General features: G+C 40.5%; 1 protein-coding gene across 1 annotated transcript; it reads left to right on the top strand.

Annotated features, from left to right (window-relative positions):
* The first annotated feature begins 6,956 nt into the window (after window positions 1-6,956).
* On the top strand, window positions 6,957-17,135 carry LOC113888735 (carbonic anhydrase 1). Its single transcript, XM_027535763.1, has 7 exons — window positions 6,957-7,094; window positions 7,580-7,777; window positions 9,249-9,367; window positions 12,130-12,225; window positions 12,946-13,008; window positions 15,739-15,894; window positions 16,739-17,135. The coding sequence occupies exons 1-7, from the start codon at window positions 7,058-7,060 to the stop codon at window positions 16,853-16,855; spliced, it is 786 nt and encodes a 261-aa protein (XP_027391564.1). The 5' UTR covers window positions 6,957-7,057; the 3' UTR covers window positions 16,856-17,135.
* The last annotated feature ends 6,629 nt before the right edge of the window (window positions 17,136-23,764 follow it).

The raw sequence follows: 23,764 nt of genomic DNA, 5'->3' as shown, positions 1-23,764 counted from the left end.
AATTATCTTCGGTAAAGTTAATTGATGCTACTCAATAAATAAATGTCATCAGCTATTCAGTTCAGTTCAGTTCAGTTCAGTTGCTCAGTCATGTCTGACTCTTTGCGACCCCATGAATTGCAGCACGCCAGGCCTCCCTGTCCATCACCAACTCCTGGAGTTCACTCAGACTCACGTCCATGGAGTCAGTGATGCCATCCAGCCATCTCATCCTCTGTCGTCCCCTTCTCCTCCTGCCCCCAATCCCTCCCAGCATCAGAGTCTTTTCCAATGAGTTAACTCTTCGCATGAGGTGGCCTAAGTACTAGAGTTTCAGCTTTAGCATCATTCCCTCCAAAGAAATCCCAGGGCTGATCTCCTTCAGAATGGACTGGATGGATCTCCTTGCAGTCCAAGGGACTCTCAAGAGTCTTCTCCAACACCACAGTTCAAAAGCATCAATTCTTCAGCACTCAGAAAGTTTAAAGCAAAACTTCTATGGACAGCCTGTTAAAGACAGTCATGTGATAAAATAGGGAAGAGGATGCGCTTTGGGGTTTTAGATTCATATCCTGCCTTGTCCACTGGAATATCCTGAGCCTCAGTCATTCCTTTTTAAAAGTGGAGTGAGACTAACCTAACCCCAAGTCTTCTGTGAGAACTGAATTAGATCATCGTTTTTAATCTTATTCAGTGACCCATAGTTTTTTTCTAGTCTATTGCAATACTCCTAAACGTGTGCATCGTAACTAGCTGGCCTTAATCACAGTAAATCTTTTGTGTCAGATGCTCAGTCATGTCTGACTCTTTGCACCCCATGGACTGTAGCCCACCAGGCTCCTAGGTCCATGGAATTTTCCAGGCAAGAATCCTGGAGTGGGGAGCCATTTCCTCCTCCAGGGAATCTTCCCAATCCAGAGATCACATCCATGTCTTTATGCGCCCTGAATTGGCAGGCAGATTCTTTACCACTAGCACCACTTAGTTCGGTTTAGTTCAGTTCAGTTCAGTCGCTCAGTCGTGTTCGACTCTTTGTGACCCCATGAACCTCAGCACACCAGGCCTCCCTGTCCGTCACCAACTCCCGGAGTCCACCCAAACTCATGTCCACTGAGTCAGTGATGCCATCCAGCCGTCTTAGGAAGCACATAAATCTTTTAGCCTCTTTATAGTTCTTTTTGTTTGTGTGTTTGCTGCAAGAATTTTATTTACTGCAAAGGATGGTCAAGAGATAAAATTAGGGCATATGGTTTAAGAGTAAAGATAATATCAACATTTTAGCTGTAAGTTTTTTTTCAGTAAATATTTGACTTTTAAAATTCCATTTTAGAAGGTTAAGAAAGCAATCTTTCTTCCCTCTCCCCCAGCCCATTAATACACTTTCATCAAATTTGAAAATTAAACCAATGTAAGTGTTAAAATTAAACATTCTGCACAGCATTCTTTCAACATTTAAAATTTTTTATTTCAAATACTACAATATTTTATTCCTATTTTCTCCATTTTCTGACATATAGCTTGATACTTCTAAATGTTATCAATTAACCAGTACTCTATCAAAATTGACTTATGTAGTTTTACAGTACTTTTAAAATATATATATGTTTTTCCATCAGCTTACCTGCTCCTGCTTCAGTTCCAAGTACCTATGGATTTCTTTGGAATATTCTAACAGGGCTTGGGAAACCTTCTACATATGTGCTTGCATCCTTGATGGTTTTTAAGGAATAAACTGTTTAAATCAGAAGAGCAGAGTTCAGTGTAGACTAAACTCTTCAGTATGCAGAAGCAGTCCAAAGATTATAGGCTCAGAAAAATGTCCTGTGAGGATGTTACAGGTGAAAGTGGAAGGAACACAAAGGGGACATTTGGATTTAGTGCCGATATTAAGCTGAAAGGTGACGTTTGTAAGCAGAAAAAGTGGTGAAAGTAAATGAGAGGCGTGTCAGGATGTAAACCACAGATGCTCTTTAAATTGTACATCTTTCTCTGTATAGCTTTCTGCTCGTGGTCGTAAACAAGCACACCCAAGCTACATAATCGAATAAAGGGTCATAATGGTTAGGATTCAAGCCAATTTTGTGCCTGAACTTTAAACAAATTACCATTCCTATATGAATGTTAAACATTCATGTGATGAATTGTCATGTAATCATGAAATAAAAAGGGACTTATCTCTTCTCAAATAGGTTGATTAATACAGTAGTTCAACTTAAAGTTACTTTTAACAAAGTATCAGTCAGCAGGCGTCTTAACTAGACACAACTTAGCAACTGAACAAAGAAATAAGAGCAATAACTGACAAAGCGTAGCCTATTTCTATCCCTCTATGTGCTTCTGGGCAACCTGAGACTCTAAATCTAAAATAAAGTAACCTAAGGGTCAATACCTTAAGAGTTCCAAAAAATAGCAAGAAGAGATAAGAAAGCCTTCTTCAGCGATCAATGAAAAGAAATAGAGGAAAACAACAGAATGGGAAAGACTAGAGATCTCTTCAAGAAAATCAGAGATACCAAAGGAACATTTCATGCAAAGATGGGCTCAATAAAGGACAGAAATTGTAGGGACCTAACAGAAGCAGAAGATATTAAGAAGAGGTGGCAAGAATACACAGAAGAACTGTACAAAAAAGATCTTCACGACCCAGATAATCACGATGGTGTGATCACTGACCTAGAGCCAGACATTCTGGAATGTGAAGTCAAGTGGGCCTTAGAAAGCATCACTACGAACAAAGCTAGTGGAGGTGATGGAATTCCAGTTGAACTATTCCAAATCCTGAAAGATGATGCTGTGAAAGTGCTGCACTCAATATGCCAGCAAATTGGGAAAACTCAGCAGTGGCCACAGGACTGGAAAAGGTCAGATTTCATTCCAATCCCAAAGAAAGGCAATTCCAACGAATGCTCAAACTACCGCACAATTGCACTCATCTCACATGCTAGTAAAGTAATGCTCAAAATTCTCCAAGCCAGGCTTCAGCAATATGTGAATCGTGAACTTCCTGATGTTCAAGCTGGTTTTAGAAAAGGCAGAGGAACCAGAGATCAAATTGCTAACATCGGCTGGATCATAGAAAAAGCAAGAGAGTTCCAGAAAAACGTCTATTTCTGCTTTATTGACTATGCCAAAGCCTTTGACTGTGTGGATCACAATAAACTGTGGAAAATTCTGAAAGAGATGGGAATACCAAACCACCTGATCTGCCTCTTGAGAAATCTGTAGGCAGGTCAGGAAGCAACAGTTAGAACTGGACATGGAACAACAGACTGGTTCCAAATAGGAAAAAGAGTACATCAAGGCTGTATATTGTCACCCTGTTTATTTAACTTCTATGCAGAGTACATCATGAGAAACGCTGGACTGGAAGAAACATAAGTTGGAATCAAGATTGCCGGGAGAAATATCAATAACCTCAGATATGCAGATGACACCACCCTTATGGCAGAAAGTGAAGAGGAACTAAAAAGCCTCTTGATGAAAGTGAAAGTGGAGAGTGAAAAGTTGGCTTAAAGTTCAATATTCAGAAAATGAAGATCATGGCATCCGGTCCCATCACTTCATGGGAAATAGATGGAGAAAGAGTGGAAACAGTGTCAGACTTTATTTTTTGGGGCACAAAATCACTGCAGATGGTGACTGCAGCCATGAAATTAAAAGACGCTTACTCCTTGGAAGGTAAGCTATGACCAACCTAGATAGCATATTCAAAAGCAGAAATATTACCTTGCCAACAAAGGTCCGTCTAGTCAAGGCTATGGTTTTTCCTGTGGTCGTGTATGGATATGAGAGTTGGACTGTGAAGAAGGCTGAGCACCAAAGAATTGATGCTTTTGAACTGTGGTGTTGGAGAAGACTCTTGAGAGTCCCTTGGACTGCAAGGAGATCCAACCAGTCCATCCTAAAGGAGATCAGCCCTGGGATTTCTTTGGAAGGAATGATGCTAAAGCTGAAACTCCAGTACTTTGGCCACCTCATGCGAAGAGCTGACTCACTGGAAAAGACTCTGATGCTGGGAGGGATTGGGGGCATGAGGAGAAGGGGACGACAGAGGATGAGATGGCTGGATGGCATCACTGACTCGATGGACGTGAGTCTGAGTGAACTCTGGGAGTTGGTGATGTACAGGGAGGCCTGGCATGCTGTGATTCATGGGGTCGCAAAGAGTTGGACACGACTGAGTGACTGATCTGATCTGATCTGATCTGATCTGAAGGGTCAACACTGACTATTGGTCATCTTGAGACAGACTAGTCTGGATCCACCAAGTCAGTCCTTCTGCAAACAGAATCAAGTGAAGATTAATGGGTATTTGTTGACAGTGGAAAGTCAAGGAAGAAGACAAGCACTGGAAACAAACAGATCTAGGTTTAAACCCTCGCCTGACCCAATGTACACATCCACTTACAAGCATTTATAACCCTGCGGAGTTGTCTTCAGTTTCTTCCTGTGTGGAATACAAATGTTGATGCCTGATTGGCTTATTGTGAGAATTAATGATTTGCTGCACATAAGCTTTTAGCATAGCATTTGAGATATCCTGGACCCTCAATAAATGCTATCTTTTCAAAGTTCCCTTTACGTAATAATTCTTTCCACTTACTAAAGTGAGGAATGGAAACTCAGGTGTCTTCCCATTCTATGTCTGAACCGGTGGGCTGTCAGCACCCAAAAGGGGCAGAAAACGTGGCTCTGATAAGCCTGGCTAAGAGCTGTGACAGACCCACTTCCTTCAGAATGCCCAGGGAGCTCACAGTACGCGAATATGGAAGGAGGTATGACTCCCAGGCATGGAAAGCGTTACTATGAAGGCTTTTTTCAGGTTGCGTTTCCTCTGAGCACATTTAGAGCCTTGGGAATGCAGACCTAGCCAAGATCTGACACACATTCATTACTCTTCTTTGCCTCCTTGACAAGTCCTGTGAATCTTCTCATCATTCAACAGCTGGCAAGTCTCACCTCCGTGCAGGCTTCAGCTGGACTTAAGAGGATCATGGGCAGAGATGGGAAACGGGATCAGCCACCTCCTGGCTCGGCCAGCAGGGCCTTCAGCGGAGATGGAGGCAAAGAAAGCAACTAGATGTGGAGGCTGGAGCCTTGGCTTCTCCCTGGTTGTGGTGAACCCCTCAACTTCTCTCAGCTGCAAAATGATAACTCATTGTATAGGATTTTTATGTATGGTGTTGATGGTAAAATAATATGAAAATGCCCTATAAATCATATGCGTGTGTGAGCACTCAGTCATGCCTCACTCTTTGGGACCCCATGGACTATAGTCCACGAGGTTCCTCTGTCCGTGGAATTTTTCCAGGCAAGAAGACTGGAGTGGGTAGCCGTTTCCTCCTCCAGGGGATCTTCCCAACACGGGGATCGAACCCTCATGACTCTTAATCTCCTGCATTAGCAGGCATGTTTGTTTGGGTTTTTTTCCCTATATAGAACTATACTAAAGAAAGGCTTCTATTTGAATATTTGATGTGTAAAAAAGTATTGCACTGTATGTAATTTCAGTCTTAATAAAATGTTCTCCATTTATGGTGGCTCTAGGGAGAAGGAACTGGCAACCCTCTCCAGTGTTCTTGCCTGGAGAATCCCAGGGACAGAGGAGCCTGGGGGATGCTGTTTGTGGGATTGCACAGAGTTGGACAGAGCTGAAGTGACTTAGCAGCAGCAGCAGTGGTAAAGAATCCACCTGCCAATGTAGAAGATGCAAGAGACACAGGTTCAACCCCTGGGCCAGGAAGATCCCCTGGAGTTGGAAATGGCAACCCACTCCAGTATTCTTGCCTGGAAGAATTCCATACAGAGGAGCCTGGCGGGCTACAGTCCAGGGGGTTGCAAAGAGTTGGACATGACTGTGCTCACACATAAAACAAATCTCCATCTGTGAATTCCAATACTGCTCAAAAATGAGGAACTTTACTCTCATCTTGTATGTATTTGAAATGTACTGTCATCAATAATATATTGAGTTGGCCAAAAAGCTTGCGTTTTTCCCTAAGAATTTACAATATACTACAAACTGCAAACCCAATGTATTACAAATGACTCAGTTCAGTTCAGTTGCTCAGTCATGTCCAACTCTTTGTAACCCCATGAATCGCAGCACTCCAGGGCTCCCTGTCATCACCAACTCCCAGAGTTCACTCAGACTCACATCCATTGAGTCAGTGATGCCATCCAGCCATCTCATCCTCTGTCGTCCCCTTCTCCTCCTGCCCCCAAACCCTCCCAGCATCAGAGTCTTTTCCAATGAGTCAACTCTTCGCATGAGGTGGCCAAAGTGCTGGAGTTTCAGCTTTAGCATCATTCCTTCCAAAGAAATCCCAGGGCTGATCTCCTTTGGGATGGACTGGTTGGATCTCCTTGCAGTCCAAGGGACTCTCAAGAGTCTTCTCCAACACCACACTTCAAAAGCATCAATTTTTTGGCGCTCAGCCTTCTTCACAGTTCAACTCTCACATCCATACATGACCACAGGAAAAACCATAGCCTTGACTAGACGGACCTTTGTTGACAAGGTAATATTTCTGCTTACAAATGATTAGTGGTTCTCTTATCTGATTTTAAATTAACATCATGATATTGGTTCTGATCTGCCTGTAAATATGCAAATTATTCTCCTGACTCAATTCCTGTTGCTAGTATTGCTTGAGTGTCCAGCAAGGGTAAAAGCTGGGAATCTCAAATGCACAGTCCTTTTTAACTGGAAATTCAAAGCATCATGTGTGATAACTCAGCCATATCTTCTACTAACATGAGAATAACAGGGCTTGGTTTTGCAGAAGCTAAGATTTTGATATTTCTCTTTAACAATATAAGAGAATAAAGCAATTGGAATTGACCTTACCTTTGTGAGCTTTTATAAACGATACCTTTTTTTTAACATGCATATACTTCCTGATAGATAAAGATGATGAAATAGTGGGCTGAGTGACTAACACACATGCACAAAGGCAGAGACTTTCTATAAAAACCCTGCGAACTGCGGTTTCAGTTGTCTATCGCACACTCAGTTACAGTCAGTTATTCCAGGTATTGTCTTTGTTTTCAGGAAAAGAAAACTAAGTAGAAGATCATGGCAAGTCCTGACTGGGGATATGATGGTGAAAACGGTAAGCATTCTTCTGCTCATGTAGATCAAATAACGGCTTCTTCCCTTTTCCAGGAAAAGAGATATTGAGCACTTAAAATAATGGTAAAGTCATAGATTAATGGTTTGAAGTGCCTTTGACTTACACCAGATTTGCATACGTTTTCAACAGTCGTCCTTAGGGCCCATGATGTCTACAAAATGTATTCTGCCTCTTTTCTCCTCTCTGCCTCTCAACCTCTCTCCCTCCCTATGTATAGACAGGTCTATTACTAACAGCAAAATATGTACAGTCTGATCCCATAGACCATGAGACTTCTGTTGACAAAGACACTACTTGCCAGTGTGGCACAGAAAAGGGGCATTCTCACACCTGGGATTTCCATTAAGCTAACCGGAATACCATTTGAGATACCTGAATAAATCCTAATCTAGTAAAACTATATTCCTAAAACTTGGACTCAAGCATTAGATCAGTTTTGATTGTAATCATGTTCGTCCTGGTAGGTCCTGAACACTGGGGCAAGCTGTACCCCATCGCAAATGGAAATAACCAATCTCCTATCGACATCAAAACCAGTGAAACCAAGCGTGATCCCTCTCTGAAACCCCTCAGTGTCTCCTACAATCCAGCCACAGCCAAAGAAATCGTCAACGTGGGACATTCCTTTCATGTAAACTTTGAGGACAGTGATAATAGATCAGGTGAGCCAAAAGGTCCTTCTAATTTGTGTCTTTGACTTTACTGGGGAAATGTAAACAGTAGGGCTTTCAGAAACATGAACACCCATATGCAGTGGGTGCACACGGGTAGCACTGATGCCATCTACTGAGGTGTCTTGAAGTTTAAAAATATTTCCAAGTGTTAAAGATGATTCTGGGGACTCCCAGCTCAGTCTTTTTTCAGCCCTTCTTCTCAGTGACTCTATTCCATCTTTTCTGGTTTCCAATATCTTTATGCTAACTTTACACCCTCTGAATAAACAGTACTTTTTCACAAAATTCTGGAATCATCATGAATATAAAAACTGAAAAGGCAAATATTTTCTAATTGAGATGAGGTTGGAGGAGTGCATTAGGGAAGAAATACAGATCCCGATGAGTATATTTATTTTTTGTGGCCAGGAAAATGGCTCCATAACAATGAATTGCTTCAGTTCAGTTGAGTTCAGTCGCTCAGTCATGTCCGACTCTTTGCAACCCCATGAATCATAGCATGCCAGGCCTCCCTGTCCATCACCAGCTGGTGAAGTGCTTGGGTACCAGTACCAAAAAAAAAAAACACAAAAAAACTGGTCTTGGGTGTATCTTGCATGGAATCATTCTGTGCATAAGTATTTTTGTCTAGCTTCCCCTCTCCCTATTAAATCATAGTATCTGAATTATCTTCATCTCCCAGAATCTAACATACTTCCTCGCTCACAGGAAAAATCTCAAAACTGTTTACTGAATAATTTACTAAATGACAATTTCATAAATCAGCTCTACTGTCAAAAGGCAAAGTTAGTCATAGCACTTTCCTTCAAGGTTCTGAGCCTAAGTTTTAGACATCTTGGTGCTACGTCCTTTGTTAATATTGGATTAGGTCTGGTACTACGTGTGTTTTATTACTCATATGGTTGGACAGACTCTCTAAAGCAAAATGATCCTTCAGTGTTAGAATTTTAAAAGTGACTCTACCATCCTGCTGGAACTTTCTTTTGGTCCCTGGCTAGGATTCTGAGTAAAGCTGTCAGAATACCCTCTTGTATCTTGATCAGTTACAAGATACATGCAGAGTGATTTGTTACTAAAAATAAATTGCTAGATATCTTAATGCATACTGTCCATTACTGTCTGTTGAAAGAATGAATGAACTTATAAACTAAAGCAGAATCAAGGAAAGAGCTCTAATCCTAGAATTCACTCATCTTCCAATATGTTTTCCTGAAAACAGGAAAAGATAAAATTATAGCCCATGTGCTGAGAACCATGTAACTCACGCACCATCTGAAGGTGCTCCGCACCTCTGAAGCCCATCATTGTGGACACGGGGAAAAACCAACAAGACGGAAACTTTAGACTACTGTTTATTTTCATTTCTACTCGCCCCAATTTAATGTTAATTTGTATTAAATGCAAAGACAAGCTGGAGCTCATGACTGTAACACTAATAGCAGTTTCCTTTTTCTTCTAGTGCTGAAAGGGGGTCCTCTATCTGAAAGCTACAGGCTGCGGCAGTTCCATTTTCACTGGGGCATCACAGATGACTGTGGCTCTGAGCACTTAGTGGATGGAGCCAAATTTTCTGCAGAGGTAATGTAGCGTAGTACGTGAGGGAGAGCTACACAGAGCCCTCCCAGAAGTAGCACCCTTATACCATGTGGATGTGTGTTAGTCGCTCAGCCATGTCCAACGCTTTGTGACCCCATGGACTGTAGCCCGCCAGGCTCCTCTGTCCATGGGATTCTCCAGGCAAGACTACTGGGGTGGGTAGCCTATCCCTTCTCTAAGGGATCTTCCCCACCCAGGGATCAAACCAGGGTCTCTTGCATTGCAGGCAGATTCTTTGCCTGTCTGAACCATCAGGGAAGCCCCCCTTATCACTTAAGACACAATTTCAATGGCCCAAAGGAATGAGCATTCTGAGGCCTGTAAAGAATTCCCTTGCTCATTTAAACTTAAACAGTGACACACTGCATTTGGCAATAGAGAAGAATTTTTCACATGAGGGAGGCAGGTGAATTTGCAGTCAAACTCCTGGGCCTCAGAATCTGCTTTCATTTCAGAGTGTCTCAGAAACTGCTGCCTGACATCAGACTATCCTCAAGGGGAGTTGCTGCTGTCCTTTTAAAGCTCTGAGCCCAGGGGGAACACACCATCATTCTCTTCTCATTTAAAGGTTCGAGTGTGCACACACCCACAGCAGAGGTGTAGCCAGGCCGAGGCACTCCATTAGGATTTGACTAAGAGGGCCAGTTTAACCTCAGGAGTCATCACAACGAGTAGCATACTCTAGATGAGGGTTTGGGGCTCCCTGGCAGCAGGCCACTACCCTCTGGCCTCTTGACTTGCCTCCACATGGAAGTCTGTGATTCAGTTCAAGACATTCTGCCTGTATATCCACAGTAAAATCAAGAAAATGTGCATCAAACTCTCAACAGAGGGTATGGAGACTGAAAACAAAAAACTTTTGTTCTTTGTATGCATGACTATTCAATAAGTTTGTACCAGCACAGACTGGTTGGCTTTTTTGTTTTACTCTTGTAGAATGAATCTGTAATACACATAGTTTTGCAACAATCTTTTTTGTTTTTTTTCATTTACCAATGATCATGATCATTTTTCCAAGTCAGTAGGAATTCCTAAAGTCTGTACGGTATTTCCATGTATGCATATGTTAGAATTTATTAACTAACTCCTACATAGGAACAATTGCAATGCCTTTCACATTTCATTCTGCTGTTGTTTTTTGTTCTTTACAAAAAAAATGGGCAATAAATACATTTGTACAAATATCTTACACACCAGTGAAAGCAATTGTGTAGGGCATTTTTGTAAGGAGGATTCTTAGGTACAGAGTATGTGTAGTATTCATTTTGATAGAAGACTTGGGAATAGTATACAACTAAAACTTACTTTATGTTACACTAGAAAGCCAGGCTAGGTACTTTCAATGGTGCAGAAATCTATTACATGTTTTGTTTTTTTCCTATTTATTTTTCATAAAATTGAAAGTGGACTGAAATCAAATGGGCGGAAAGTCTAAATTAGTAATAGTATTACGTCTGGGGGAGGATATTTGGTTGTATCTAAGAAATCTGGCAGTGGGTGATGGACAGGGAGGCCTGGCCTGCTGCGGTTCATGGGGTCACAAACAGTAGGACAGAACTGAGCGACTGAACTGAACTGAACTGAAGAAATCTGAATCAATGAATCTCTTATCTAATTTGAGAAAAGTGAAGTTAATCCAGGCTGGAGGTGACAGGAACTCAGTCACTAAGTTCAGCGTATGAGAGAGGGTAGGAGGGAGGGTGGGAGGGAGACCAGGAGAGGGGAGTGGTGTGGAGAAAGACAGAGCAAAGACAGAGAGGAGATGTGTGGGTGGCGGGGAGCAGACTGCTTTGGTTTAGAGTCATCCAAGCGACCCGGTGATCACTTGACATTAGGTGGTCAGAAAAAGACTTTTTCAGGAGTAGCATTTGAGTTCAGCCATAATTCAAGTCAAAATCCTGCCATTTTGACTTGACTTCCCAGAGGAAAATCAGCAGTTATGCAAAGCCTTAAAGCTGTGGACTAAGTGCAAAAGTCACATCCACGCGCTGCGTGGAAGGATGGATGCCAATCAGTGGAGAAGAGTAAGAATGAATAACTGCAGTTTTCGGTTGAGCAGTTAGATGGAAGGTGATGCCTTTTCCTAAAGCGGGAAAATGAAACGGATCTGGAAAAGAGGAAGTCAAGAGTGCTAGTTTAGCTGTGTTAAGTTTGAGATGCATATCAGGCATCCATGTGGAGATATCAAGAAAGCATCAGGAGACGTGCACACGCACTTGGATATACAGGTCTAGAGTTTCACAGAAAATGTAGGCAGGGGATGTTGGTTTGAAAGGTGTCTGGATACGATCAGGAGAACCTGCCCTTGGCCACCACTCCAGACATCTCAGGAGCCCCTTCTCACAAAGTTACCAGGTACCTCAAGTTAGAAAATTATTTCAGTTTTTGTCTCCAAACTAGTTAGCCAGAAATACTTGATCTTCTCACACCTTACAGAGAGGTGTCTGTCTTTTGTTGTTTTGTTTTAAGAAGTAATATTGAATAGTTATGATATTGTGGGAAAAAGAAGTTCTACTTACTGGTTCCAGGATTTGCAACGTGCCCACTCTCTTCAACTCTATTTTCTTAAGAAAACCCTTCTTAAGAGTACAAACATAGCCCTTCCCATGCCCTGGATAAAGCGTCACACAAGTTTTCTCTACCCAAGCCAAGATGTATCTGTATATATCAACATGTTAAGGTCTAACCTGCTTTTTCCCTTCACCATGGTATGAATAACTGGTCCATCATGCTGTGATTTTTAGCTTCATTTAGTTCACTGGAATTCTGCCAAGTACCCCAGCTTCGCTGATGCTGCCTCGCAGGCTGATGGTTTGGCGTTGATTGGCGTTTTGGTGAAGGTGAGTCGTAGAGCGTCTCGGAGCTCTGCTAAAATTATTCCTTACCAATCAGACCGCAAACTAGGGTGAAATACAGCAGAGAGATGTTTGCGTCTCTCTTTTTTTGAAATGTGCCCGTTTACTAGTGACTGCACAGGTGAGCAAGCAGGTCTCTGGTATATGTTTGTTCCGCTGGACTTTCCCCTCTTGAAGAGAGAAATACATTTCAGGCAGAGATGAAATGGGAGGGTGTTGATGGTGGCACTAATTTTTTTATTTTTCAGCTCATCTTCCACTTTTCTTCTAAACTTTCTACATCACGGAGTCAGGAGTTTATCAATTTAATTTTCATCAGAAAAAAATATGAAGAGGACTTTTGTCCCGTAAAGAAAGTTGAACTGATATTTAATATGGAAGATTCAAATCTTCTGTAGGGGAGTCCCTGAAAAGTCCTATAGGGAAATTACTATTAAATTCAGGATATTTGGGTGACTAACTTTTGGAATTATAGTAATTCTAGTGAATCTTTATTGAACACTTGTAACATACCATTCATTTTACTGACTAGAATTAATAGAACAGACCAAAGAGGTTTGCTTTTGTATTTTAGTTGTGCTAAATTCCTGTATTTTGACTTGCATATCTTTTCTTCAGTTACTGGTTTTAATTTTTTTAAAAGTAACTAAATAGGATTTTACTTGGTAACCATTTTTATCTCACACTTTATTTTTTAATCTCCAGGTGGGTCAGGCCAACCCAAACCTTCAGAAAGTACTTGATGCCCTAAAAGCAGTTAAAAATAAGGTAAATAGACTCATTAAGTTAGTTTAAATCAGAGAACAAGAATCTACAGAACCTCAGAAATCATTTAATTGCATATTTGATGTGAGGAGTAGGAAGACCTGAGCAAAACCATCAATCCGAAAATCAAGGTGCTGCTTACACGTTCCTGGTTTCTGAGGTCTCTGAGCAGTGATTTATTTGGGTTTCGCTTTTCATGGTTACCGCTTATCTATTTCAGCAAGATGAAGCCTGTAGAAGAATAGTTTTCATAGCCTTTTCATACATCATAACTATGATGCCCACTGTCAGCTTAGAAAAAGATGGGTTGTTCTGATATAATTGACCTTAGCTTCACCATTTTGATAATAAAGAGTTAAATCTTGTCAGAGATTTGCCATTGTCATTCACAGTTTGTAGAACTATCATACCTTTATATAAAATAAATCTAGTTCATGTTGAGTCCAAAAAAATTACACTTTTATAAAGTGAGAAAGTTTACAGGTAAATAAGCACTCAATTCAAGAATGTAAAAGATGATAAATGAAAAGAAAGTAGAAGGAAATGATTAATTAAGATGAAGTAAAACATTAATAAAATAAGAAAGAAAATGAACAAATACAGGTAAAATTTTTTCAATAAAGTGAAAAACTAATTCTTTGGGGAAAAAACAACCAAAAAGACACTTTTGGCATGTTTAATGATGGGGGGAAAATAGAAATACAACAAATTATTACAAATAAGGAAATGGGTCATAACTCAAGATGCATTAGAAGGTTTTAAAAGAGAAAAGTTTGTACAGTGGACCCTAGAGCAACATGGGTTTGAACGGCACAGGTCCAGTGACCTGTGGATTATTTTTCTGATAAATGCTTGCTCCAGCACCACACAATGGTCCCTTAAATGAACCTGCTGATGCACAGCCACGATTACGAGGGACGACCATAAACTTATGTGCGGATTTCTAACTGCTCAAGAGGTCAGCACCCCAACCCCTACATTGCTCAAGGGTCAGCAGTACCACACTACATGAGCAAATTTGAAAATTTAGATCACATAGATGAATGTCTAGGAAAATGTAGAGAAACTGACTCAAAATATGTTGAAAGTCTAAATAGACCAATAATATAAAAGAAGTCGAAAAGAATAGTTTAAAAAAAATGTACCTAGTAAAAGAAACCCTAGGCCCAGACCACTTTATGGGGAAATGTTACACAACTTTTAATAAACAATCGTACCACTTTGAACTAAACTGCCTAGATTAGGGGACCAAAAAAACCTAATTCAAGGAATTAATTTAATTTAATGAAACCTAATACACAAACTGGGTAAGAACACCACAAAAAGGATATCATAGGCCAATCTTACTTAGCAGTGTAGCTAAAAGGAATATTAAAATAGATTACAGAAAATCGTATTCAACAGTATGTTAAAAGAGCCATGCTTTCAAACTAGTAGAATTTACCCAAAGCATGCAAAGATGATTCAGTATTAAACTACCTCTCAATATAATTCATTACGTTAGCAAATTTCACTTGTTAGATGCTTGAAAAATGTTTGATTAAAATTCAATGTCCATTCCTGAAGAGTAAAAGAAAGAAAGAAAAATATTCCTCTAAAATTTAAACTGAACTTAAGAAAGAATATCAACTAGAAATTTGAAACAAGCATCAAACTTCATAGTGAAATATTTGAAGCATTTTCATTTCAATCAAGAATAAGACCAGGGTGTCAATTGTGACCACCACAAATGAACATTCCAATTATTGTCCATTCAATGTAGTTAAATAAGGAAAGAAATGAGCACATATTAGGATAAATATTAGAAAAACAGAGACAAAGCTATCATCAAGTGTGCTGCTAAGTCACTTCAGTCGTGTCCGACTCTGTGCGACCCCACAGACAGCAGCCCACCAGGCTCCCCCATCCCTGGGATTCTCCAGGCAAGAACACTGGAGTGGGTTGCCATTTCCTTCTCCAATGCATGAAAGTGAAAAGTGAAAGTGAAGTCCCTCAGTCGTGTCCGACTCTTAGCGACCCCATGGACTGCAGCCTACCAGGCTTCTCCATCCATGGGATTTTCCAGGCAAGAGTACTGGAGTGGGGTGCCATTGCCTTAAGTGTAGAGGATATGATCATTGACATCCACCTGGAAAACTACAAAATCAACATAATTAATACACAAGTTCTAATCAAGTTGACTACATAAAATATTAACATATGAATATCAATTTATTTGTATATACCAATATGACCAATCAGTAAAGAAACAAGAATAAAGAATATAGATGATAAACAAATGTTTAACCTCTGCTTATACTTAGCCAAATGAAGGAGGAAGAAGATCAGTCACAATTCTATTGTAGTGTATTTTCAGTCATCTGTTACTTTTTCTGTTTGTATCTACAAACATGTTGTTGTTTAGTCACTAAGTGGTATCCAATTCTTTGTGACCCCATGGACTGTAGCTCACCAGGCTCCTCCATCCATGGGATTCTTCAGCAAAAATACTGGAGTGGGTGCCATGTCCCTCTCCAGGGGATCTTCCCCACCCAGGGATCAAACCTGTGTCTCCTGCATTAATGGGCAGCTGAGCCACCACAAACATACCAGTCATGCAATACTATATAGTAGAAAAACTGATTAAATTCTTTGCTAAGACCTATCTACCAAATAATATGTATGTCATATGTGCAATGATGTAAATATTTTACATCAGGGCATAATGATACATTGCTTATCTTTTTCTTTCAGAACAAGAAAGCTCCATTCACAAATTTCGACCCCTCTGTCCTCCTGCCTCCATCCCTGGATTACTGGGCCTACTCTGGTTCACTGACTCACCCTCCTCTTCACGAGAGTGTCACCTGGATCATCTTTAAAGAGACCATCAGTGTGAGCTCGGAACAGGTAGAATGTCAGAGGGGCATGTGTGGGAATTGGAAATGCAAAGCAGGAATATCAGTTCAATTCATACTGAGGGAAATTATTATTTCCATTCAATTTTGGAGAGTTCCCTTTTCCTTTCAACTGAAAAGATTTATTAGTGACATCAGGTCTATTTAATAGTCAAAAAGTAGAGTGTATTTATAAGCACTTTTTTTTCTTTATGTAGAGATTCAGAATTCCTGCTCTTCTTTTCACCTTAATAAGGAAAAGTCCAACCTCTTCGGGGAACTGTGACTCTCCAGTGGCATACCTTGATCGTTGACGTTGGTTATTCATTCTTTTGTAAAGCTTAAGCTCTTCAATATTCTGTAAAATATCTCATTAATCATTGTTTATAATTATGATAAAAACTGCCATTGATTGAGCAGCTCTTTTCATCAGGTGCCTTACGTACATTCTGTCAGTCAAGTCTCACAGCAAACCTGCAGCGTGACCTGTTGGTATTTAGCTACATGCCAAACGCCATTCTAAGAACCTTATCTGTGTTGAGCCATTTAGCCTTCACCAAAACACAGTGAAATAGTACCATTTGGAAACGTAGGCGCCAAGCAGGGAAGTCTCTTACCCAAGTGTGAGAAAGCTGGAATGCTAATCCAGTCAGTCATTGATAATTTAAGCCAAATGCTTGGTGCAAAGACATGTGGAAGAACTGTTGGCTTCCTCCCTTTCCATCAGTGAAACCATTGCAGTCTTCAACCTGATTTTCTAAATAACACTGCATCAATCATATTAGAAGAAAAAAAAAAAGTGTTCTCTGTGACATCAATAGCTTTTCCTTCTCTAAACATGTTATCCTTCCCTCAAGCTGGTGCAGTTCCGCAGTCTGCTGGCAAATGCTGAAGGCGATAGAGAAGTCCACATCAAGCAGAACAACCGACCACCCCAGCCTCTGAACGGCAGGACAGTGAAAGCTTCATTCTGAAGGGCCCAAGAGAAAGCTCATCTTCCCTCAAGAAGCACAGCTCTGCTTCTGACATAATCCTAGAAAACAAGCTTTAAAAACACGTTTATTTCAATACTAGCAAGACAGCCTGCTTGCGAATTTACTCTGCAGAATGCAAAATCTTTTCTTCTTTCTGTTGAGCTCAAATAGTAATCTGGAAGTTCACTAAACTTGAGCTTAAATTCAAATCTATTGCATTGACTTCCTTATCATTGCAATTAAGGCATACTTGATTTCTTAATGACTTTTATCCCTTCCCATTTTATTCCATTTAATTGGACCAAAAATCATTTTATCCCTTTCTTCTTGCATATTACGTACTATACTTTTAAATGGTATTAGGTTTCTACTCTATTTACATTCGAGAATCTTAAATGCTTTCATTTGCAACATTATTCTGATGCAATATCAGGTCTATTACTCAAATACAATGACCTAAGAGCAGCTTGAGATGAATGTTAAGAATTCATTTGCTTACTCTTGAAGACAAATATGCAGCTACGATGGCAACTGGATTTTATATTATGATGAAATAAATGGCCCAACATTTGCTACCGTTTGCGTGCTCTATTATAAAAACCATGTATCTCCTATAAGAACTGACACTTCTGGTTATTCCTCCACCTGTTAGCAAGGCCAGTGGGGCTGTTCCATCATTATAACTAGTTAGCCTACATGAAGAATCTGTACGTCAAATTGGAAGAAAAATCACCTGTGACTTATTTTTAAAATAATGAAGGAATCACTTGACTTAGAATCATATAGAAACATCACATAATCTTTTAGTCTGGTGTGTATTTAACCTGAAGTCAGTTCTTTCTGAAGCCATATCTACACTCAGAATTCTACAAATCTTGTGTCCAGTGTTTAGTTTGTGATTTACTTATTTCGCTTCTTTGAGAAATCATAATGGTGATCAAAACCCACATCCATTCCCATGTTCCAGTCTTGTCTAATGTCACAGAATCAGTCAAAACTTCTCATGTAATCATGGTTAAAAAGACAGACAAACCAGATTCTTACTGCTCTGAGGGCAATAAAGTTCCTAGGAGACATCTTTGTACCTCAAAATCCTAGGAGACATCTTTGGAAATTTTTATTTGGAGCCCAGAATTTAAGTGAATCTTTATTAAAAAATGGCAGGGCCAAGGAGCACTTCATTTATCTCAGCCCCATAAGCATTCTAAAGAATTAAATACTTTCTTTGCAAACCTACTCTGACTGTGTGTTTATATATATTTGCCAGATATTGAGAAGGCCTGAAACAGGCTTGATAAAATTTTCGGCTTAAGTTATCAAAGGTCAACATGAGGGCCAAAGAAAGAGGAGTATGATTTTAAGAAATACCTTTGCAAAGAGGCTCAGCACCTATAACGTTTGAAAGTATTTTCTGAATAAACTGAACAATTTAAAAATAAATCTCATGGCAAGGATAAGAAAAGGACCTGACTTGATGACCCATCATATTCTTTTTAAGAAAGTTAAAAATGGATTCCAGGATTTAAATACGTCTGTAAGTCTTAGTATGGAAAGGGCAAAGAAGTGACAGAAGATATATGATGGTCATCAAACTTTTCCCTTAGCTAAATGCCAGTTGGAAAGCATGGTCCTGGTTACTTGCTTCTGCCAGAATTTCCCATATTTGGCAGGGCTCGCGAGGTGCATTATGGGAGCTGTCCGCGTTTCTCTGAAGTAGCCGATAAAAGCAGCTGCTGAGAGGAGCATGTGGACAAGACATCGGATCACCTAAGCATGCAGCTCGAATGTTTGACTCCACGTTCCTGTTGTGGCCCTCTCCCTTTGTTGCCAACTTAGGTGGAGGATTTGAACGTCCTGCAAGGATTCTCTGTCTCTTCCCCGATGTTTGGCAGCTGACTTTCTTTATGCCAAATCTGCTGGGCTTCTACCCATCCAGAATAACACTGCCAGCTGATGGGCTCAGCAATAGGTTCAAGAGTAGAAAGCTGCTTCTACTCCCTGGTGTCTTTTGTCTTAGGACCACCCTTTCATAAATATCACGCTGAGCTTTCATGAAACCCTTTAGTTATTCTGTGAGTCCAGGTACCTCAGCTATTTTCTAAGTTATTTCATTTCGATAAGCTTCCGCAAAATAACTCGTGAAAGCATTAAATTCATCAAAGAGAATTAGGGCAAAGGAAGCGAAGGGGGGAAATGTTGAAAGATTTAATTTCCTGACATAACTCAAAGAGAAAATTGTCCTTTCTTGTAATTCTGGTTGTTCTATATTAGTGGTTCTTCACCTTTGGCGATCATGGATTCCTATAAATACGTGAGTAAAGCTATGAAACTTCTCCCTACCTCCCACAAAATGAAAAGAATTCTACATATGTGAAATCTGACATAGATTTCTAGAGTATTTAGGGACTCATTCCCTTCTTTGGTTCCTCATAACAAAGTCAATCCTGGTCCCAGGACGAGAGCCTGACTCTAAACTATAAAAAAATAACTGAGTTACCACGGACTCCAGGTCTCTATCTCTCTTCTTAACATTATTTTTGCTTTTGTGCCTCATTTTTATAACAGGTCTTTAGAGATAGAATACCAGTATATTTCCAGTATAGCTCATGAAATATCCCCTTGCTGTCTTTTCTATTTTCAAAATATTATTTGAGTTGGTATGAGGTCCCATTGTAAAGAGATGAAAAATTAAAAAAAAAAAAAGATAATCAAACCTCTATGAATTTGTTCATTTATTTGTGGCAGACTAACCCAAGAATTATAACGAGAATAAAAAGGCTTAGAAGGAAAAAATCTTTGAGGAAGAGATCATCAGATAATAATGGGTTCAAATCACTCTGAAAGTCATCGACACGCTTTGTACCTAAGACCAGGAAAGCATAAGGAAATACTTACATTCTGAACATTATCTTCATGATTATCTATAAATACCAAATACTTTCAGGCAGTTCAGTCCAGTTCAGTCACTCAGTCGTGTCCAACTCTTTGCGACCCATGAATCACAGCAAGCCAGGCCTCCCTGTCCATCACCAACTCCCAGGGTCACTCAGACTCACGTCCATAGAGTCAGTGATGCATCTAGCATCTCATCCTCTGTCGTCCCTTCTCCTCCTGCCCCATCCTCCCAGCATCAGAGTCTTTTCCAATGAGTCAACTCTTCGCATGAGGTGGCCAAAGTACTGGAGTTCAGCTTAGCATCATTCACTCCAAGAAATCCCATGGCTGATCTCCTTCAGAATGGACTGCTGATCTCCTTGCAGTCCAAGGGACTCTCAAGAGTCTTCTCCAACACCACAGTTCAAAAGCATCAATTCTTCGGTTGCTCAGCTTTCTTCACAGTCCAACTCTCACATCCATACATGACCACAGGAAAAACCATGGCTTGACGAGACGACCTTTGTTGGCAAAGTAATATCCTCTGCTTTGAATATGCTATCTAAGTTGGTCATAACTTTCCTTCAAGGAGTAAGCATCTTTAATTTCATGGCTGCAGTCACCATCTGCAGTGATTTGGGGGCCCAAAAAAATAAAGTCGACACTGTTCCACTGTTTCCCCAGCTATTTCGCAATTGAAGTTGATGGGACCAGATGCCATGATCTTTGTTTTCTGAAGGTGAGCTTTAGCCAACTTTTTCAACTCTCCATTTTCACTTTCATCAAGAGGCTTTTTAGTTCCTCTCTTCATTTCTGCCATAAGGGTGGTGTCATCGCATATCTGAGGTTATTGGTATTTCTCCCGGCAATCTTGATTCCAGCTTGTGCTTCTTCCAGCCCAGCATTTCTCATGATGTACTCTGCATATAAGTTAAATAAGCAGGGTGACAATATACAGCCTTGACATACTCCTTTTCCTATTTGGAACCAGTCTGTTGTTCCATGTCCAGTTCTAACTGTTGCTTCCTGACCAGCATATAGGTTTCTCAAGAGGCAGGTCAAGTGCTGTGGTATTCCTAGCTCTTTCAGAATTTTCCACAGTTGATTGTGATCCACACAGTCAAAGGGGCTTTGGCATAGTCAATAAAGCAGAAATAGATGTTTTTCTGGAACTCTCTTGCCTTTTTGATGATCCAGTGGATGTTGACAATTTGATCTCTGGTTCCTCTGCCTTTTCTAAAACAGATTGAACATCTGGAATTTCATGGTTCACGTATTGCTGAAGCCTGGCTTGGAGAATTTTGAGCATTACTTGACTAGCATATGAGATGAGTGCAATTGTGCAGCAGTTTGAGCATTCTTTGGCATTGCGTTTTATTTGGGATTGGAATGAAAACTGACCTTTCCAGTCCTGTGGCCATTGCTGAGTTTTCCAAATTTGCTGGCATTTTGAGTGCAGCACTTTCACAGCACCATCTTTCAGGATTTGGAATAGCTCAACTGGACTGCCATCACCTCCACTAGCTCTGTTCATAGTGATGCTTTCTAAGGCCAATTTGTCTTCACATTCCAGGATGTCTGGCTCTAGGTGAGTGATCACACCATCGTGATTATCTGGGTCATGAAGATTTTTTTGTGTGGTTTTTCTGTGTATTCTTGCCACCTCTTCTTAATATCTTCTGCTTCTGTTAGGTCCATACCATTTCTGTCCTTTATCGAGCCCTTCTTTGCATGAAATGCTCCCTTGGTATCTCTAATTTTCTTGAAGAGATCTTAGTCTATCCCATTCTGTTGTTTTCTCTATTTCTTGCATTAACTGCTGAGAAAGGCTTTCTTATCTCTTCTTGCTATTCTTTGGAACTCTGCATTCAGATGTTTATATATCTTTTTTCTCCTTTGCTTTTCGTTTCTCTTATTTTCACAGCTATTGTAAGGCCTCCCCAGACAGCCATTTTGCTTTTTGCATTTCTTTTCCATGGGGATGGTCTTGATCCCTGTCTCCTGTACAATGTCACGAACCTCATTCCAGAGTTCATCAGGCACTCTATCAGATCTAGGCCTTTAAATCTATTTCTCACTTCCACTGTATAATCATAAGGGATTTGATTTAGGTCATACCTGAATGGTCTAGTGGTTTTCCCCCTTTTCTTCAATTCAAGTCTGAATTTGGCAATAAGGAGTTCATGATCTGAGCCACAGTCAGCTCCTGGTCTTTTTTGCTGACTGTATAGAGCTTCTCCATCTTTGGCTGCAAAGAATATAATCACTCTGATTTGGTGTTGACCATCTGGTGATGTCCATGTATAGAGTCTTCTCTTGTGTTGTTGGAAGAGGGTGTGTTGTTATGACCAGTGCATTTTCTTGGCAAAACTCTATTAGTCTTTGCCCTGCTTCATTCCGTATTCCAAGGCCAAATTTGCCTGTTACTCCAGGTGTTTCTTGACTTCCTACTTTTGCATTCCAGTCCCCTATAATGAAAAGACATCTTTTTGGGGTATTAGTTTTAAAGGTCTTGTAGGTCTTCATAGAAACGTTCAAGCTCAGCTTCTTCAGCGTTACTGGTTGGGGCATAGCCTTGGATTACTGTGATATTGAATGGCTTGCCTTGGAAACAAACAGAGATCATTCTGTCGTTTTTTGAGATTGCATCCAAGTACTGCATTTCAGACTCTTTTGTTGACCACGATGGCTACTCCATTTCTTCCAAGGGATCCTGCTCACAGTAGTAGATATAATGGTCATCTGAGTTAAATTCACCCATTCCAGTCCATTTCAGTTCGCTGATTCCTAGAATGTCGACGTTCACTCTTGCCATCTCTTGTTTGACCACTCCCAATTTGCCTTGATATCATGGACCTGACATTCCAGGTTCCTATGCAATATTGCTCTTTACAGCATTGGACCTTGCTTCTATCACCAGTCACATCCACAACTGGGTATTCTTTTTGCTTTGGCTCCATCCCTTCATTCTTTCTGGAGTTATTTCTCCACTGATCTCCAGTAGCATATTGGGTACCTACTGACCTGGGGAGTTCCTCTTTCAGTCTCCTATCATTTTGCTTTCATACTGTTCATGGGGTTCTCAAGGCAACAATACTGAAGTGAACTTTTTATAAAGTTATCTAGAATAAAACTCACACAACAAAGTTATTAAGTGACTTACAGACTCTTGCAAAAGCTAATCTTGAAGTTACATTCTGGGTATGTACTGGTGCAGGCCGCTGTGGCATGAAGACCATATTTGGCTTCCCCCACCTGCAATGTGAGAAATCTCTTCTACTATAATAATATTAGGGAGGCTGTGTCCAGCCAAGCAGGGTTCACTTTCTTAAATCATAGAGGTTTATCAGGTCAGGTAAGGTTTCATGATCATTTAATCTTACCTTTCATCACCCATTAAGGTGGAGGCCCTAAACTATATACTTCTAGATTATGTGTCTGTAATTTTTGCATGTTTCTCCAAAATGAGGAGTAAGTTTACACCCCAGATAAAGCCAGGTTTCTGAAATATAGAAGTTGTTGTTGTTGTTTAAACTGATGCAAATATAGTCTCTTGAGCAGATATTATGAAGCAATTCAGAGATTGTCACCCTTTTATAGGATGAAGACTATCGAATAAATTGTTTTTGCTTCCTGCAGCTCAGCTGCCCCTCTGAGGCCAGAGTCTTCCTAGCCCCTGCCCGTGTTCTGCCCACCTCCCCCACGCCAGCTTGGGTCTCTTAGCTGCTGGGGCTTTCTGCATCCATCTCTTGGCATACCCGAGAGTTCAGAGGGCTGCCTTCAGAGCCAGCAGCAGCTGCTGCTGCCCCAGTCCCGTGACCAGAAGCTGAAGACTCCCCCCAGCCTTCTTTAGCTTCTCCCTCACCATGTACCCCCTTGGCTGGCACTGCAAGCTGGCCAGTGTTCAGGGTAATTTAATAGTTTCACCTCGGTCACAGTTTATGACATATTGAACGTTGAAACATTTATTCTCCGTTAGGTTTCAGGTTTCTAGTACTAAGATTAGAGCAAGTCTTAAGCAAAGAGACAGTATCC

Source organism: Bos indicus x Bos taurus, unplaced genomic scaffold (assembly GCF_003369695.1).
Source record: "Bos indicus x Bos taurus breed Angus x Brahman F1 hybrid unplaced genomic scaffold, Bos_hybrid_MaternalHap_v2.0 tig00001393_arrow_arrow_obj, whole genome shotgun sequence".
In the NCBI taxonomy this organism is placed as follows: domain Eukaryota; kingdom Metazoa; phylum Chordata; class Mammalia; order Artiodactyla; family Bovidae; genus Bos; species Bos indicus x Bos taurus.
Note: the sequence above shows the minus strand (reverse complement) of the source record. Positions and strands in the feature narration are given on the sequence as shown.

Coding starts and splice junctions, on each gene's coding strand:
- LOC113888735 (XM_027535763.1), top strand. CDS start 7,058: ATGGCAAGTCCTGACTGGGGATATGATGGTGAAAACG. Junction 7,095..7,579: donor GGGATATGATGGTGAAAACG/GTAAGCATTCTT, acceptor TCGTCCTGGTAG/GTCCTGAACACTGGGGCAAG. Junction 12,226..12,945: donor TGATTGGCGTTTTGGTGAAG/GTGAGTCGTAGA, acceptor TTTAATCTCCAG/GTGGGTCAGGCCAACCCAAA.